The following is a 16,981-nucleotide window of genomic DNA, read 5'->3' as shown; positions in this document are numbered from 1 at the left end:
AAAGAATTGCCAAAAATTAATCTGGGACAAATAACTGTCATTTGGATTTTGAAACAATAACATTCAAGAACTACAACAACAAATAGCACAACCTCCAAACACATTTATTTCATTGTCCCTGGTCGGGCTTTGCCTTTCAAAACATTGCTCTACTAAATTTAATTTCCCCACAAAGTAGTCCGCAGATACAAAATGAAACAGATAAAACCCACCAGTAGATTCCATTATACAGATATTAATTTTAAAATATTGCTAGGTAATACAGATAGGAATAAGGAAGTTATCAGAAAAATTCTCAGGTAATCCAATACTTTTATTTCTCTTGATGATGGAAACATGACACAGTGGAAATCTACATGGTTTTAACAAAGAAATTCAGGGTGCATCTACACTGTAAAAATAATATCTTGATCACACTTTAACTCCCATGGCTCAATACTATAAAATTCTGGAGTTTCTTTTTTGGTGAGACACTGGCACTGTTAGGCAGAGAAAGCTAAAGACCTTGTAAAACTATAGCATTGAGCCATGACAGTTAAAGTCTTGTCAAACTGCATTACATCTACAGAGTAGAGGTACCCCTATTTCACATGGTGGACCCACAATAGAGTAGGTCCTACTTTGTATCTGTATCAGTTATTGGCCCCATTTTAGGAGGCAACCTCTGGCAGTGAGACCAGGGAGATGCCTGTTGGCAGAAACCCAGGCAAGTAATTTGCCTGAGCTGCCCAATTTGAGTGAGTCCCTGCTATGGGGAGCAAACAGATTAGGCCCAATTGAAATTAGCCAGCAAGCAAAGAGAGAAGGTGATTTTCAGCCAAGGAAGATTTTATTATCTGCAGATAAGATGCTAGCTAATGATACATTCACAAAGTATGTATCTGCATACAGAATACAGTTTCATAGCCCTTTTTAGACATAGGCTGCAGCCAAGCCTCTAATTCTGACCAGTCACAGTCACTGGCCAGTGTGGGCTGGGAACAAAGGATAATTAAGTGTCAATGAATGGGGCTCCTTTTACTGAACAGGAAAAATAACAAAGCGATTGAGGGCATTTTCTGGCTCTACCCAGGAATGCTATTGTCTTCTGAGATGAACATGGCATGGCCCCTTAATAGGGCTGGCTGGCGATTCCAGACCCAAGTGAAACAAAACATCATATATTAATACAATCATGCAAAAATGACAGAGGATGGGTTTGGCTGTAGACATGCAGATTTTCCTTCCGATGCGAGAGGTCCCATTCATCAAAGGCGCAGGTAGTGGTGGTGAAGAGTCAAATAAATAGTTCTTTTCTACTGTTGCATCCTGTCCATTTCAATAATTGTTTCTTATATGGATAGCAGAAGGACTTTTGGAACTTCATCTGAGGAAGGTGAAAGACAACTCTCAGTAGCATGTCATGATGCATTTTTGAGACTCTTTGGGAGTTAAATTATTTATATTCATCATGAACAACCACATACACAAAATGTGAACTGTTTCAACTAGAGCACCATGTTCAGCTTTAGTCATTGATGAGTTTGGCGCTCAAAGATGTAAAGGGTTTTTTTTTTTTAATTTCTGGACATGGATTTGCATGCTTGTCCCACCCTTTTGTGGTTTAATAAATATAACAGGGAGAATGATTTTGGTTTGTATCCAGGAAGTCATACATGCCTCATTTGACAACAGGAGTGGTTCCAACTTCCTTAAAAGAAGGAACTGTTTGAACATTGTCGAAGGAACAAAGCCTAGACTCAGATGATATTAGTGTAGCCAACAACCTCTCTCTTAGATAGATGACCAAGAAAGTGGGGAATCCACAACCAAAGTCAGTCTTTAATAAAAACTAACGATCAAGATCCATTTCAGCAGGGTTATGAGGAAGAAATTGACATTATTGCTCTGTTGGGAAGCTTTTGTCAAGAGAAGGAAGAGGGTTCAATCCAATGTCTTCTCCCCAATTTTTCTAGGATATTTGATACTATTTAAGATGGACAATATCACATTTGCATTTTAAAATGGAAGCGCCCTTTTCTATGTCCTGCAATTTCCTTAATCTTCCTCTGAGATTTGGTTTTTGCGAGTAGTGTTAAAGGCACCAGATCTAAATAAGGACTTGGTTAGTAACTGTGTGGGAGATGAAAGGCCAGAACAAATGGTCTAGGGAACCCCAGGCCAAATGTTCTCCACTCCTGCCCTACACATTTGTAGGCCCTCCAGCATTATTGTGCAAATGCCCTGAGAAATGTTGTCTCAGGCATAAAAAGTATCATTTTTATTTGTATTTATATTCAAAGTTCCTCCACTTTTGTGGGGACTTTGTGGAGGGACTACTATATTATTACTGGCAAATTAGCCATGTGTGGGTAAACAATAAGCAATTGGCCCTGGAAACAACTTATACTGGCAACCTGCTTAGCCTTTTTGGGGAGATTAGTCCGATGATTAGTACTGCAATAGAGAAATCCCTCCTCTGTACAGCAACTATGATAACTTCATCAAGTGGGAAAAATAAACTTGAGTCTTTATCTTAATAGTTTAAAGTGACAGAGATGTGATAATAATACTTTGTTTTATAGTTTGAAATGTAATGGAGAAAAGGAGGAGTACAAAGGGGCTTTTGTATAGCTTGCAACTGTTAAAAAACATATTTTAGGAAATGTCTTTGACCATTTAATATCTACTTTGCACTATACATTCTGCTTGTTAACATCTGAAGGAATTATTGAGTCATTCTTGGGTTCTGTCAATGAGAAGGTTTCTACATCTGATTATATAATATTGTTATAACAGCCCCTTTCATACTTGAAAGAACAATAACAGGAAAGGGATTAATAGGAGAGGATGAAGGATTAAAAACAGCCCGCCTTCCTCGAATCCCTGATTTCTGTTCCTTGTTTACAAATCCTTAGTGCTGCACACCAGATGACTGACTATCTCACCACAGCAAAGCCAACTTTATGTTGCAGTGGTATTTCAGATGGTCAGATTGCTTACTAAAATTCCAAACCCTCAGGATTACCCACATCTTCCATTGTTTTTTCATAATGCAAGTTTTCCTCTCCCCCCTCTCCTTTCTTTAGATGGGGCTTTGTTTCAATTCCCATAAAAATCCATAAGGGATTGATGGCTTCCCCATTTCTATTGCATTATAAGATTTTGTTGTTGTGGGTCTTCTATTTGTTACCACCTTATGGTAATCTCTATGGGGTTTTCTGAGACAGAGTGTGTGACTCAACTTAAGTCAGCCAGTGGGTTTTCATGGCCAAGGAGGGAATTGAACCGTGACCTCCAGACTTGTAGTCCAACACAAACCACTATAACATATTGGTTCTCACTAATCTAATCTGACTAAAAGGTTGGTGGTTTGAATCTGAGGAGCGGGGTGAGTGCCCACTGTTAGCCCCAGGTTCTGCCAACCTAGCAGTTTGAAAACATGCAAATGTGAACAGATTAATAGGTACCTCTCTGTCAGGAAGGTAACAGTGCTCCATGTAGTCATGCCAGCCACATGACCTTGGAGGTGTTAACAGACAATGCTGGCTTTTTGGCTTAGAAATGGAGATGAGCATCAACCCCCAGAGTCGGACACAACTAGACTTAATGTCAGGTGAAAACCTTTACCTATCTTTACACAGAAAAGAGCTCAGCAACAAGGGAAGGATAAATGGAGCATGTTTTGCCTCCCATGTTTTCTTTGCTCTCCGTTTCTTGTATGCATTTCTCTTCATCCCAGTCTCAAAAGTATGGCCAACAAAGAATGTGACATATTGTTCCCCAATGTCTGAAACATGTCAATACAATACAGTATTTATTAGTACAATTAGAGAGTATGATGCGGAAAGCGTATTTTGGATGGGAAATGCAGGCATTCTTGAAATGTGGCTGGACAAAAGCTCTTGAGTGCAACAAATGTGTCACAGATCTGAAGCTAATTGCTTACATTACAACATTTTTCTTTCACATTTGTTGCATTCGCTTGCAAATTATTCCCAGACAGCAGGCTTCATGGTTATTTTTCACATTGCAAAACAAGTTGTCTATAATACATTATTTTTTCTTTCAGAATTAATATTGTATGGGTACTGGTTACAAGTTGTTGTGTGTAATAACATTTGAATGTACAAAGTCAGGATTGTTTGTATTTAGAGTAGTACTTGCGATAATTTTCTCAGACCTAAGTAGAATACAGTGGGTCCTATAGGGAAAATGTAATTAATACCAAGATCTATCTGCCTTTGTCCTCCAAAACTTGCTTACTCTTTATGATTTGAGTTAGGGTTACCTGGAGTATTTATTTGTTTGTTTATAAGTAAATATTCCACAGCTAGGCCAATTTGGCTGTGCATCAACTGTCCATTTATGGTGACCCCTTGAATTTTCTTCAGCAAGAGTATATAGAGGTGGTTTTGCCAGTTTCTTAGTAGCCTAATATTTTTCTTTTCCCTTCCCATCTTTATCAAACCCCTTCTTTTTCTTGCTCTTCCATTACATCACACCCCTGACTTGCTGATTACTAATAGTTAAAGGGAAAATAGCAAAAATATTTGTGTTGACTGCAGAATGCTGCAGATCAAGAGCAGATGTATCCCCCAAAGCATGTGTTTTAACTTTCATTGATGTATTCTGAAGAGTGGTCTCTAGACTAGGAAGTGTACTGCATTTACTAATTGTGGATAGTTTGGCAGCAGATGGGAACTAAAAATAATGTTTATATATTTATAGCTGTCTATTATTGTTTTCCTATATCAATATGAATAAATATGGTTCAATTAATATATAGATCCATTTTACACACACTTTTTCTTTACCACCTGACAAAACAGTCCAGCAAGGTTTCAGTCACTTGCTGGGTTAAAACAAAGGATAGCATGTTTTGCTATTGTCTGATAATCAACTAAAATGGTTACACTGTATTGTAATTCTGTTTTTACCACACTGTTACTATTTAATTGTTTTTAACTTTTATATTGCTCTTTTTAAACTGTATTGTGTAGCTAGATGTTACTTGCCTTGAGTCCCCATGGAGAGAAAGGCAGGATATAAATAAAGGTAATCATAGTAGTAATAATAATAATCATAGAGAAAATGATGATAAAAGGTCCAGTGGATGTTAATTTGGCCTCTGCTTGCCCAGTTTTGATGAATGCTTTTCAATTTAGGAAGACTGAGGATGGGGATAGGATCCTTAGAAAGGCAAGAGCCACTACAAGAATGTTGGACTTTTGCTCTTCATGGAGACAATTGGCCGAAGAAGTAAGGAGAGTGACTGATTTCATTGGATGACAAGGTAGAATCCCAACTTGTCTCAAAAGAGGCTACTCTAAGATCATTAAAAAACCTCACTAGTATGTCCTGCTATACTGGATTATTATAGACCAGTCCCCAACTTTTGGGCAATGCACTAGAGCAGAGTTTCTCAAACTGTGCTCCCGCAGATGTTTTGGACTTCAGCTCCCACAATTCCTAATAGCTGGGAAGCTGGGTATGCTTTCAAAGAGCTGAAATCCAAAACACCTCAAAGAGTACAGTTTGAGAAGCACTGCACTAGAGCACAGGGATTCCTGGATGAGATGGACTATCCAGATCCATTTCAGTTTGGTTTCAGTTCCAGTTATGGGATGGGATGGAGGCAAGCTTTGGTTGCCTTGATGGATGACCTGTGCTGGGAAAGGGACAGGAGGAGTGCTTCCCTGTTGGTTCTGCTGGACCTCTCAGTGACTTTCAGTATTATCACCATCGGGTCCTCCTGCTTGGAGGTACTGTTCTACATTGGCTCCATACTTTCTCAGAGGAGACTCTCAGAGTGTGGTGCTAAAGGCTTCCTTCTTGTCCTCTAGGAGAGGTTGACTGGGGTTTTGAGGTCAGTGTCACCAATATGCTGATGATATCCAACTCCATTACTGCTTTGCAGCCAATTCCAAGGAAGCTGCTCCTGTGCTAACTGGGTGCCTAGAGGCTATAATGTACTGGATGAGGGCAAGCAAATTAAAACTTAATCAAGACAAGAGGGAGGTGCTTTTGGTCTGCTGAAAGACAGATCTAGAAAACGGAATTCCCAGGTGGAGCTATACCCCCTTGAAATTCAGGTTCACATTTTAAGTTACACACATGCATTCATCTCTGAATCTGGATGCCCAAGTTTCAGTAATGACCAGGAGTTCATTTGCACAGCGCATCAAGTCTACAGTATATTGGAGAAGTTGGATCTGGCCATGGTAACACATGCCTTTGGTACATCCCATCTGGATTACTGTAATGTGCCTTTGGAATGTGTTCAGAAACTTCAATTGCTCCAAACAAATGGAGCCAGATTGCTAATGGGCTGGCTACAGGGAATGCATAACTTCCTTGTTGCAGCAGCTCCACTGGGTCATGGTCTGTTTCCAGACATAATTAAAAATCCTGGTAAGTGCTGGACCTAAGCCTATATGGCTTAGGTCCAGTCTATTTGGAGAACCGATTCTCCCTGTATGAGCCAGTTAGAGCTCTGGAAAGGCCCATATCTTTGTCCCAGTGCCTTCCTTCGTCCATGTGATGGGAACAAGGGAGAGGGACTTCTCAGTAACTGCTCCCAGTCTTTGTGAATCCCTTTCCATGGTGGACAGGATGGCTTCTGCCTTGCTCTCCTTCCATCAGCAATCTTTGTGCCACCAGGCTTTGAAAAATTGAATGGGGTCCTTCCTTAGGTTTAAAGAAATCTCCTTGCAGCTATCATTACCCAAATGTCTCCCTAAACAGCTTTCTTCCATAAATTCAGACTTTTTCCTTCCCTGACATACAGCTGTGCAAAGTGGTCCCTAATGGCAACAGTCAAACTTAGAGTGTCACTTCAGTCACTGCCTCATCCGCAAATTTTAAGGAAGTGACTTAACCAGTACCGGAAATGTCTTGGGTCAGCAATCCTAAACTTGTGGTCCTATATCAAGTGTAACTTCAACCTGATATGGATAAGTAAACTTCATAACCTTACAGCTATTTAAATCAGGCATGATGACTCCCTTCTTGCTCTCCTGTTTTTCCTGTTGAGAGCCACATTAGCTTGGCTAAAAATCAGCCAGAGTTCACCCACTGTCTTGAAATTAGGTCAAAGTCTGCATGAAACTATGGTTTTCCAATAGAGACAGAAATATAATGTGTATATTATTAGCATTTTATCATCACTTCTGATATATAAACCAATTAACAAAACCATCTTATTTGATGTCATTCAATAAATGTTTGTAATTAACATGTCTGATTCTAACTGGACATACTGCAAATAGAAGTGAACCAACTGTGGCTATAGTGAATACAGTATGACCTCGGTATCCACACTTAACAGGGTAGCCTATATTTTAACTATTCATAGGGCAGAAGCATACATACGTGTATAGGACCGGAGGACCTAGAGAGGTCAGGAAGAAGAAGAAATTAGCCAAAGCAAAATGTGGCTGCTCCGTTCTTCAAGTATCTGTGCCAATCATTTCTTGGCCCTACATCTCCATGAAATTAATAGGAATGGAAATATTTATAGCAAGGTATATATAGCACCACATGTGCCAAAATCTAAAAACAAGGGGAATTGGGGGTATATATAAAAGAGTGATGGAATCACGGCAGCAGACAAAACAACAAAACTACAGGCCCCCCAACCTCGAAATTTGACAACACAACCCATCATCCACGCTTCTAGGTTGATACAACAAAAAGAAAGGAAAAATAAAGTCCTAATTAGAGGGAGATGAATAATTGTTTTTATCCAATTGCTGCCAGTTAGAAGGCTAAGCTCCGCCCATTTGGTCTCCTAGCAACCCTCTCAGCCTAGGGGACAGGCAGAGTTAGGCCTCACTTGGGCCTCTTCCATAGATTATCTAATTTGCACTGGATTATATGGCAGTGTAGACTCAAGGCCCTTCCACACACAGAACCGGCCCGAGGTAATTCCAAGTAGTAGGCAAACCTACAACTTGCCCCCCCCCCCATTTTGGCGCCCCCCACCCCCACACAAACCAGAGGCCACTGTGACGGCTGCGGCGGCTGCGGCGGCTGCGGCGGCTGCGGCGGCGACTACTGCTGCAGCAATGGTGCCAGTGCACGCTCTCACGTCGCCCAGAAGGCGGGCCCAGGAGAGCGTACACCCTGTGTGCCAACGCACGCTCTCCTGGGCCCGCCTTCCGGGTGACCTGAGAGTGTGCACGTCACCCGGAAGACGGGCCCAGGACAGTGTACGCCCACCCGCCCTGCGTGCTAACGCACGCTCTCCTGGGCCCACCTTCCGTGTGACCTGAGAGCGTGCACATCACCTGGAAGGTGGACCCAGGACAGCGTACGCCCGTCCACCCTGCGTGCCGACGCACGCTCTCCTGGGCCCGCCTTCCGGGTGATGTGTAGCCAAAAAAAGATTGAAAATGGTGGCGGGCGGCAGGGCTGCGGCGGTGGCACTGTGTTTACATGCGGGCGCCTCGAGAGCGCCCCCTGTTGGTGTGCGCCAGCAGCGGGCACCTACATCGCCTTGCTGTTGAACCGCCTCTGTCTACACAGCTATATAACTCATTTATAATCTTATATTATCTGCTTTCAACTGCATTATCTTGACTCCATGCTGCCATATAATCCACTTCAGTGTGCATTTTATACAGCTGTGAAGAAGGGGCCTCATATAATCCAGTTCTAAGCAGATAATATAAGATTATCAATATACAGTAGAGTCTCACTTATCCAACATAAACAGGCCGGCAGAACATTGGATAAGTGAATATGTTATTCTTATTATCATAAGAAGGTATTCAGGAAAAGCCGATTAAACATCAAATTAGGTCATCATTATACAAATTAAGCACCAAAACATCATATTATACAACAAATTTGACAGAAAAAATAGTTCCATGCGCAGTAATGCTATGTAGTAATTACTGTATTTACAAATTTACCACCAAATTATCAAAATGAATTTAAAACACTGACTACAAAAACATTGATTACTAAAAGGCAGACTGCGTTGGATAATCCAGAACATTGGATAAGTGAATGTTGGATAAGTGAGATTCTACTGTAATATGAAATAATTACTGTGATAGAATAATACAGAACAATATAATCTCTAAAACCAGGACAGTAAATAAAGAGCAACACTCTGAAAGGGAAATTGGGAATCCCAGAATCAGGGCCAGCTAACACCTCCCAAAAAAGGATTCTTCCAGAAAGGAAGCTGAGAAGGGAGTGAAGCAGTGTGTATTACCAAAGTCATTATTATTACTGTTGTTGTAGTTGTTGTGTTGCTGTGAACCGTGAAAATGAATACAATCTGGCTCCAAGTATTCAAAAACACTAAAATCAGAATATATAAAAATTACTGTGGAATAATAGAACAGAACAATACAATCTCTAAAATCAGAACACTAAATAAAGAACAACACTCTGAAAACAGGGGAATTCCAGACAGGAAACAATCAGTGCCAGCTAACACCTCCCAACAAAGTATTCCCATCACCAAAGTCTGGCAAATCCTCTGTTTTCTGAGGGCCACAGACAGTAGAAGCATATAAAATATCGCAAATAACACCACTCTGAAAACAAGGGAATTCAGGAAACAATCAGGGCCAGCTAACACCTCCTAACAAAAAATTCACTCAGGGAGGAAACAGTAAGGCTTTAAAGCTGCAAGGCCATTACATGCTAATCATTTCCCCTAATTGCAGCATTCATACTTGCCTCCAACAGACAAAAAAAACCCCCAAACAATCAGAAATATTCTATATTCACAAGCTTTAGGAAATAATATCCCCTGATGGTGCAGCATATTAAAGCGCTGAGCTGCTGAACTTCTGGACCGAAAGGCCGCAGGTTTGAATTGGGGGAGTGGAGAGAGTCCCCACTGTTAGCCCCAGTTTTTGCCAACCCAGAAGTTCGAAAACATGCAAATGTGAGTGCTTCAATAGGTACTGCTCCAGCGGGAAGGTAAGGGCGCTCCAGGCAGTCATGCCACATGACCTTGGAGGAGTCTACGGACAACGCCAGCTCTTCGGCTTAGAAATGGAGATGAGCACCAACCCCCTGAGTCAGACATGACTGGACTTAATGTCAGGGGAAAACGTTTACCCTTTACCTTAACTACCACCAATTCCCCAATACTTTACTTCCCATACCACCATACTTCGCCACAGCAACGCGTGGCTGGGCACAGCTAGTAAATGTGTATATAAAGACAAGCAGCTTGAAAAATGAATCGGTATACAAATAACAGGGATGATACAAGGTTAGTAAACCAGGTTTTTTTTTAAGGGGGTGGGGGTGATTTGAACCCCATAACTGCCCCCTTGGCTACGTACGTGCTTGCAGTGCAGAATGTATCTTGTTCATAACTTGGGGACCGCCTGTGTATGGCCGTGTAGAGGGCGCCGCAGTGACAGGAGCAAGAGAGGGGCCGGCTGTTCCTCCTGCGCCCGGCAGGAGGCGCTGGCGAGCCAAGCAGGGCCGCGTTGCTTTGCCAGTGGGGCTGCCCAGGGAGCGGGCAAGTGACAAGCCAGCGAGGCGGAGAGGCGGGAGCGCGCTCTTGGAAGGCGAGGGAGGAAGGCCAGTGTGGGTCCGGCGCAGCGGAGGCGAGGCTGAGAGTCTCAGCGCCGCTTCCTTGGATGTTGGAGTGGGCGAAGCGGAGCCAGGTCAGGAGGCATGCGGCATCTCCGGCCGGGCGGCGTCGGGCAGAGGAGCCCGGCTTCCCTGCAGCCCTTGGGACTCCTGCTCCTCCTGCTCCGGGCGCCCAGCTTGGCAGGAGCCCCGCAAGGTAAGCCGAGCGCCTTCAGGGCGTCCCTTCCCGCTGCGTGGAGTTGGGCGAGGGCGAGGGAGAGGTAGCCCGTGCCCCCAGGGCCAGGGAGACCCCGTCTTTGCACCCTTGGAAGGCAGTCCTTCCTTGCAGGGGTTCTTTGGTGGATTTCCCCGTAAAGGTGTTCCCTGCGCGGAGGAGGCAGCGGGGCGTGGAAAGAGTGCCTCCGAGCACGTGCAGAGTGCCTTTGAGTTAGCAAGGTGGACAAAAGTGCCTCTGAGGATGTGCTCTGACTTTATAGGAGTGTGTGAAAATGGGTAGGGTGCCTCTGAGCATGGGCAAAGTCCCCCCCCCCCCGAGTTTATTTATTTATTTCTGTCTATCATTTCTACCCCGCCCTTCTCACCCGCAGGGACTCAGGGCGGCTTACAGACTGGCAATTTATGCAAGTACACCATAGTACAATAAAATAAACATTAAAACAGTTAAAACAATTATAATATTCAATATACAAAATTTAAAATAGTGCAAAGTGCTTATGCCATTCATCCACCAGACCTTGTACAAAAACTTTTATTCCAGACAAAGTCGAAGCCAGTAAAGACTTATTCTTTAAACGCTTGCTCGTTCGTAAAAAGTGCAAAATTACTCTGAGTTTGGAATGCATAAAAAGGACAAAGTGCCTCTGGGTGTGTGCAAAATACCCTCCGAGTTAAGAATGCATTGCCTCTGAGCATGTGCAAAGTTTCTCTAGGTTAGGAACGCGTTAAGAGGACGCCTGAGGATGTACAAAGTTACCGAGTTTGGAATGCATAGAGGGTAAGGTGCCTCTGAGCATGTGCAAAGTACCCCCCCCCCCCCGATTTAGGAGGATTTAAGAGGATCTCTGAGCATGTGCAAGTTACACCGAGTTTGGAATGCATAAAAAGGACAAGGTATCTCTGGGCATGTGGAAATACCCCCGAGTTAGGAACACGGAAAGAGGATTGAGTGTCTCTTGAGCATGCGCAAAGTTCCTCTGATTTAGGAATGTGTAAAGAGGACCTCCAATCATATAGAGTGCAGAGTGCCTCTGAGCATGTGTAAAGGTCTTCTGAGTATTGTGTAGAGATGACAGAAAGGCCCTTCTACACTGCCATATAATCCAGAATATCAAGACAGATATTCCACACTGTACTGTTTGTATTATTTGAACTCCATTATCGGAACTGTATTATCAGAGTCTACACTGCCAGATAATCCAGTTCTAAGCAGATAATCTGGATTTTATACAGCTGTGTAGAAGGGGCCAGAGTGCTTCTGAGCACATGCAAAGTACTTCTGGGGTTATTTTGTGTGTGTCAGGAGCAACTGGGCCCGGGCTGTGGCGCAGGCTGGTGAGCAGCCAGCCAGCTGCAGCCAGCTGTAACAAATTACTCTGACCAAGAGGTCATGAGTTCGAGGCCAGCTCGGAGCCTATGTTTGTCTTGTCCTTGTTCTATGTTAAAGGCATTGAATGTTTGCCTTATATGTGTAATGTGATCCGCCCTGAGTCACCTTCGGGGTGAGAAGGGCAGAATATAAATACTGTAAATAAATAAATAAATAAACTTGAGAGATTGCAAGTCGCTTTTGGTGTGAGAATTGGCTGTCTGCTAGGATATTGCCCAGGGGGCGAATGTTTGATGTTTTACCACCTGTGTGGGATGTCCCCACATGGGAAGCTGGACAGACAGGAGTTCACCCCACCCTCTGGATTTGAACCAGCTACTTTTTGGTCAGCAAGCCTGCCGGCACAAGAGTTTAACCCATTGCGCCACCAGGGGCTCCACTTCTGAAGGTGTAAAGAGGACCTCTTGAGCACATGCAAACTACCGTGTGCAAAGTATTTCTGCTTTAGGAGCATGTAAAAGTGGGCAGAGTGCCTCTGAGCATGTGCATCTCAGCACGGGAGGTGTAAAGAGAACACCTGAGTTCGGAATGGGTCAAGAGGACCTCTGAGCATGTGCCAAGTACCTCTGAGTTAGGATCCGGGTACCTGTGAGCACATGCAGAAAGCACTTCTGTCCACAGTGAGGATTGGCGACTCTTTCCCTATCGATGGGACTAGGGACCGTGATTTTGTGGACATGATTAATACACCTCTTGAATCATGTTATCTGGCTGTGTAGAAATGCAGGAGTATCATTCTGGTTTTCTTCTTCCCATTTTTGGCATGACACACAATATCCCTCATTTTGCAAAAGGATTCTTCCCTCAAAAGAAGCACCTCTCAGGGCCCTTCTACACAGCCCTATATCCCAGAATATCAAGGCAGAAAATCCCACAATACAGTAGAGTCTCGCTTATCTAAGCTCCGCTTATCAAGGTTCTATATTATCCAACGCAGTTTGCCTTTTAGTAGTCAATGTTTTTGTAGTATATTTTTCAATAAATTGTAAAATTTTGGTGCTAAATTCATAAGTACAGTAATTATCGTGTACTGAACTGCTTTTTCTATCCATTTGTTGTAAAGCATGATGTTTTGGTGCTTAATTTGTAAAATCATAACATAATTTGATGTTTAATAGGCTTTTCCTTAATCCCTCCTTATTATCCAACATTTTCGCTTATCCACTGTTCTGCCAGCCCGTTTATGTTGGATAAGTGAGACTCTACTGTATCTGCTTTGAACTGGGAACATTCAGATAATGTGGGATTTTCTGCCCGGATATTCTGGGATATAGGGCTGTGTGGAAGGGCCCTCAGCCTGCCAGCTCCCAATTCTAGTATTACCAGCCTTTCTTTTTCCTTCCCGGATCCGGTGGCCATTGTCCAGTCTTTTAATTGGCAAAATGAACAAGTTCCGGGACTTGCATTTTGTGCCAAGTGTGCCTTTAAAAACTCCAGATGTGTGTAGCTTGGGCCCCTTCCACACAGCTGAATAAAATCCCAAATTTTCTTCTTTGAATTGGAACAGATAACCCAGTTCAAAGTAGATATTGTGGGATTTTCTGCCTTAGTATTCTGCTTATATGGCTGTGTGGGAGAGCCCTGGGTTGTGGCTAATGATGGTTGATGATGGGAACACTCCACACATGCTCAGAATAGCCTTTGAGCGCCTTTTTGCCTTACAGTGAAGAGCTTTGCTAGGGATCAGTAGTGATTCAAAAGAAACCTCTTAGGGTGCATCTACACTGTGGAATTGATACAGCTTGACTCCACTTAAACTGCTATGCCTCAATGCTGTGGAATCATGAGAGCTGTAGTTTTACAAGATCCTTAGCCTTCTCTGCTAAAGAGTGCTGGTGACTCACCAAACTACAACCCATATGATTCCATAGCATTGAGCCATAGCAGTGAAACGGCATTAATTAGAATGGATAACCTGGTGGAGGGAAGCTCCTCCTGATGTATTTTCCCTCCGCCTTTCCCGCCACATCCTTTTTCTGTTTGTTTTGTTCCACTTCTTCCTTCTGCTCCACCTCTTTTTGTGCTTTTCATGGCTTGCTTTTCAAACATTTGCATGAATTTGATAATCAAATTACTCTTAATTCATTCATTGTTGATTCCATCGCCTCCAGGTTTTTGCTGCTTTTTAGTGGAGCCAAATCAAATCCTACCCGCATACACAGTGTTCCTTCTGCCTCTTACCATCGACAGCACAGGCTGGGAACTATTTGACAGAGTTGGGCAAACTTACTCTTTTGGACCACATCTCCCACTGGATGTGGGATTATGGGAGTTGTCCACAATGTTGATTGTCCAAGCTCCACTGACCTAATTGGCGTAGTCCCAGATGAAACCTAAAACAAACCAAAGATGCATCTACACTGTAGAATGAATGCAGTTTGTCACTATGTTAACTGTCATGGCTCATTTCTGTGAGATCATGGGAGTTGTAGTTTGGTGAGGCACCAAACTTGTCACTTGCAACACAACAACTCCCATGATTCTACAACATCGATCAGTTAGAGTTAAAGTGGTGTCAAACTGCACCTTAATGACTAACAGGATTTCTTTGGCACAGATTTTCTCAGATTGCAGCCTGCCTGCAGTGTCCAATGAAATGGGCCTCAGTCTAGGAAAGCCTATGCCAAACATTACGTTTTTAAAGTGGCACAACAGTTCATTGCTTTTGTTACAACATCCTAAGCTAACACACACATATACAGTAGAGTCTCACTTATCCAACATAAACAGGCCGGCAGAACGTTGGATAAGCGAATATGTTGGATAATAAGGAGGGATTAAGTAAATGCCTATTAAACATCAAATTAAGTTATTATTTTACAAATTAAGCACCATGTTATACAACAAATTTGACTGAAAAAGTAGTTCAATACGCAGTAATGCTATGTAGTAATTACTGTATTTACGAATTTAGCACCAAAATATCACGATGTATTGAAAACATTGACTACAAAAACAATAACTACTAAAAGGCAGACTGTGTTGTATAATCCAGAACATTGGATAAGCGAATGTTGGATAAGTGAGACTCTACTGTACATGCAAACATTGGAGTAAGAGAGTCAAGAGCAATGGTTTAATGTCACATTAATTAGGGTAATTGGTGTCTTGCTATTACATTCCTTGATAAAAATTCAGAATTTCCTTTTTTAAAAACCCTCTCCTGCATTTCATTTCATGCATATTGAAATGAAAGAAGAGATGCTTCTGTGGGTTCATCTCATTTGCTCTTCATGAGGTAACTGAGGCTGCATTTACACTGTAGAATTAAGGCAGTTTGGTACCACTTTAACATCGATGGCTCAGTGCTATGAAATCCTGAGAGTTGCAGTTTTACAAGGTCTTTAGCCTTTTCTACCAAAGAGTGTTGGTCGTCCATTTCCAAATTACAGATCCCACAATTCCATAGCATTGAGCCATGGCAGTGAGCCATGGATGTGTTGTTGTTGTTGTTGTTGTTGTTGTTGTTGTTGTTGTGTTATATCCCTTCAAATCGTTTATGTCTATTGTCCGATTTTTTCCCTTGGCAAGATCTGTTCATAGAGGAGTTGCCATTGCCTTCCTCTGAGGCTGAGAGAGCGTGACTTTCCCAAAGCCTCCCACCACAGTGTCAAACAACATCACACTGACTCCATGCATTTCTAGGTAGATGTAGGTTAATTAATCAGGACTCATTCCCTTGTAAGTACTCATTTTACAGCTTTTTTCTGGACTTTGCTCAGTAAACCAATTGATTTGTTGATGTGAAATTGTTTTGGCTGAATGGATTTCTTCCATGGAAGATGATTGGCAATCTCATATAAATTATTGCCAGCCTCAATTTTGCCTGGAAATATGGTAACATGAAAAACAAATGACCATAAATATTTATGATTTCTGAATTTAAATACTTTGTATACTTTTCTTCATGTACATAGACTCCAGGTTATTAACCAGTGAATGGACAAATCTGATGTGAAATAGAAATATGATGAAAAATGGGGCTGGTTAAAAATCATACTTAAAAGCATTCTGAGATATCTCTCAGAATGAAGAATCTTATCCTGGAATAACCATGGATGAAGCACCTGTTGTTGGTGGTGGTGTTGCTGTTGTTGGGTGTCTTCAAGTTTTTTTCACTTTGTGAAACCCTACATGAGGTTTTCTTGGCAAGATTTGCTCAGAGAAGTTTTACCTTTTGAGACGGAGAGAGTGTGACTTGGCCAAGATTTTGAGACAAAATCAGATCCCTTTGCATCCTCATGTACACTCTCACTCATTACAGTTGTGTTCACGCATATTTCCCAAAAATCAACAATTGTGCAGAGGAGCTGAAGTATTCTTCATGTATGGACGCAGCAGCCCACAGCTACATGCTACATAAGTAATGGAAAAGATGGAGAGAAAGTAAAACACCCAAACTTTTACTGGTACAATCAGTGGTACATCTATACAACTGATGCTGTTTGGCACTACTTTAACTCCCATGGCTCATTGCTATGGAATTGTGGGAACTGTAGTTTTTCAAGATATTTAACTTTCTCTGCCAAAGAACGTCGTGTCTCAACAAACTGCAACTCTCCGGATTCCATAGCATTGAGCCATGGCAGTTGAAGTGGTGTTAGATTGCCTTAATTCTACAGCAGTGGTTCTCAACCTGGGGTCCCCAGATGATTTTGGCCTACAACTCCCAGATATCTCAGCCAGTTTACCAGCTGTTAGGATTTCTGGGAGTTGAAAGCCAAAAGCATCTGGGGACCCTAGGCTGAGAATCACTGTTCTACAGTGTAGATGCACCCAGAGCTTGGGACAGAATCGGTCTCTGGAACCACTCTTGGACCTCCA

The 16,981-nt window shown here is 42.5% G+C and overlaps 1 protein-coding gene and 1 long non-coding RNA gene across 2 annotated transcripts in view; one reads left to right on the top strand and one right to left on the bottom strand.

Moving 5' to 3' along the window:
• Nucleotides 1-83: 83 nt before the first annotated feature.
• Nucleotides 84-10,421, bottom strand: LOC103278661 (uncharacterized). The gene is made up of 2 exons (XR_010005391.1): nucleotides 10,296-10,421; nucleotides 84-7,460 (listed from the first exon to the last, which is right to left on the bottom strand). It is a non-coding gene; the product is annotated as an uncharacterized LOC103278661 (long non-coding RNA).
• A 67-nt stretch (nucleotides 10,422-10,488) lies between these two features.
• ror1 (receptor tyrosine kinase like orphan receptor 1) overlaps nucleotides 10,489-16,981 on the top strand; it is a 231,820-nt gene continuing 225,327 nt past the window's right edge. The window contains exon 1 of the mRNA XM_008109320.3: nucleotides 10,489-10,747. Within this exon, the coding sequence (XP_008107527.1) occupies nucleotides 10,636-10,747 (112 nt within the window). The 5' untranslated portion in view covers nucleotides 10,489-10,635. The remainder of the gene's footprint in view (nucleotides 10,748-16,981) is intronic.

This window comes from Anolis carolinensis, chromosome 4 (genome assembly GCF_035594765.1).
Source record: "Anolis carolinensis isolate JA03-04 chromosome 4, rAnoCar3.1.pri, whole genome shotgun sequence".
NCBI classification, from domain to species: Eukaryota; Metazoa; Chordata; class Lepidosauria; order Squamata; family Dactyloidae; genus Anolis; species Anolis carolinensis.
Note: the sequence above shows the minus strand (reverse complement) of the source record. Positions and strands in the feature narration are given on the sequence as shown.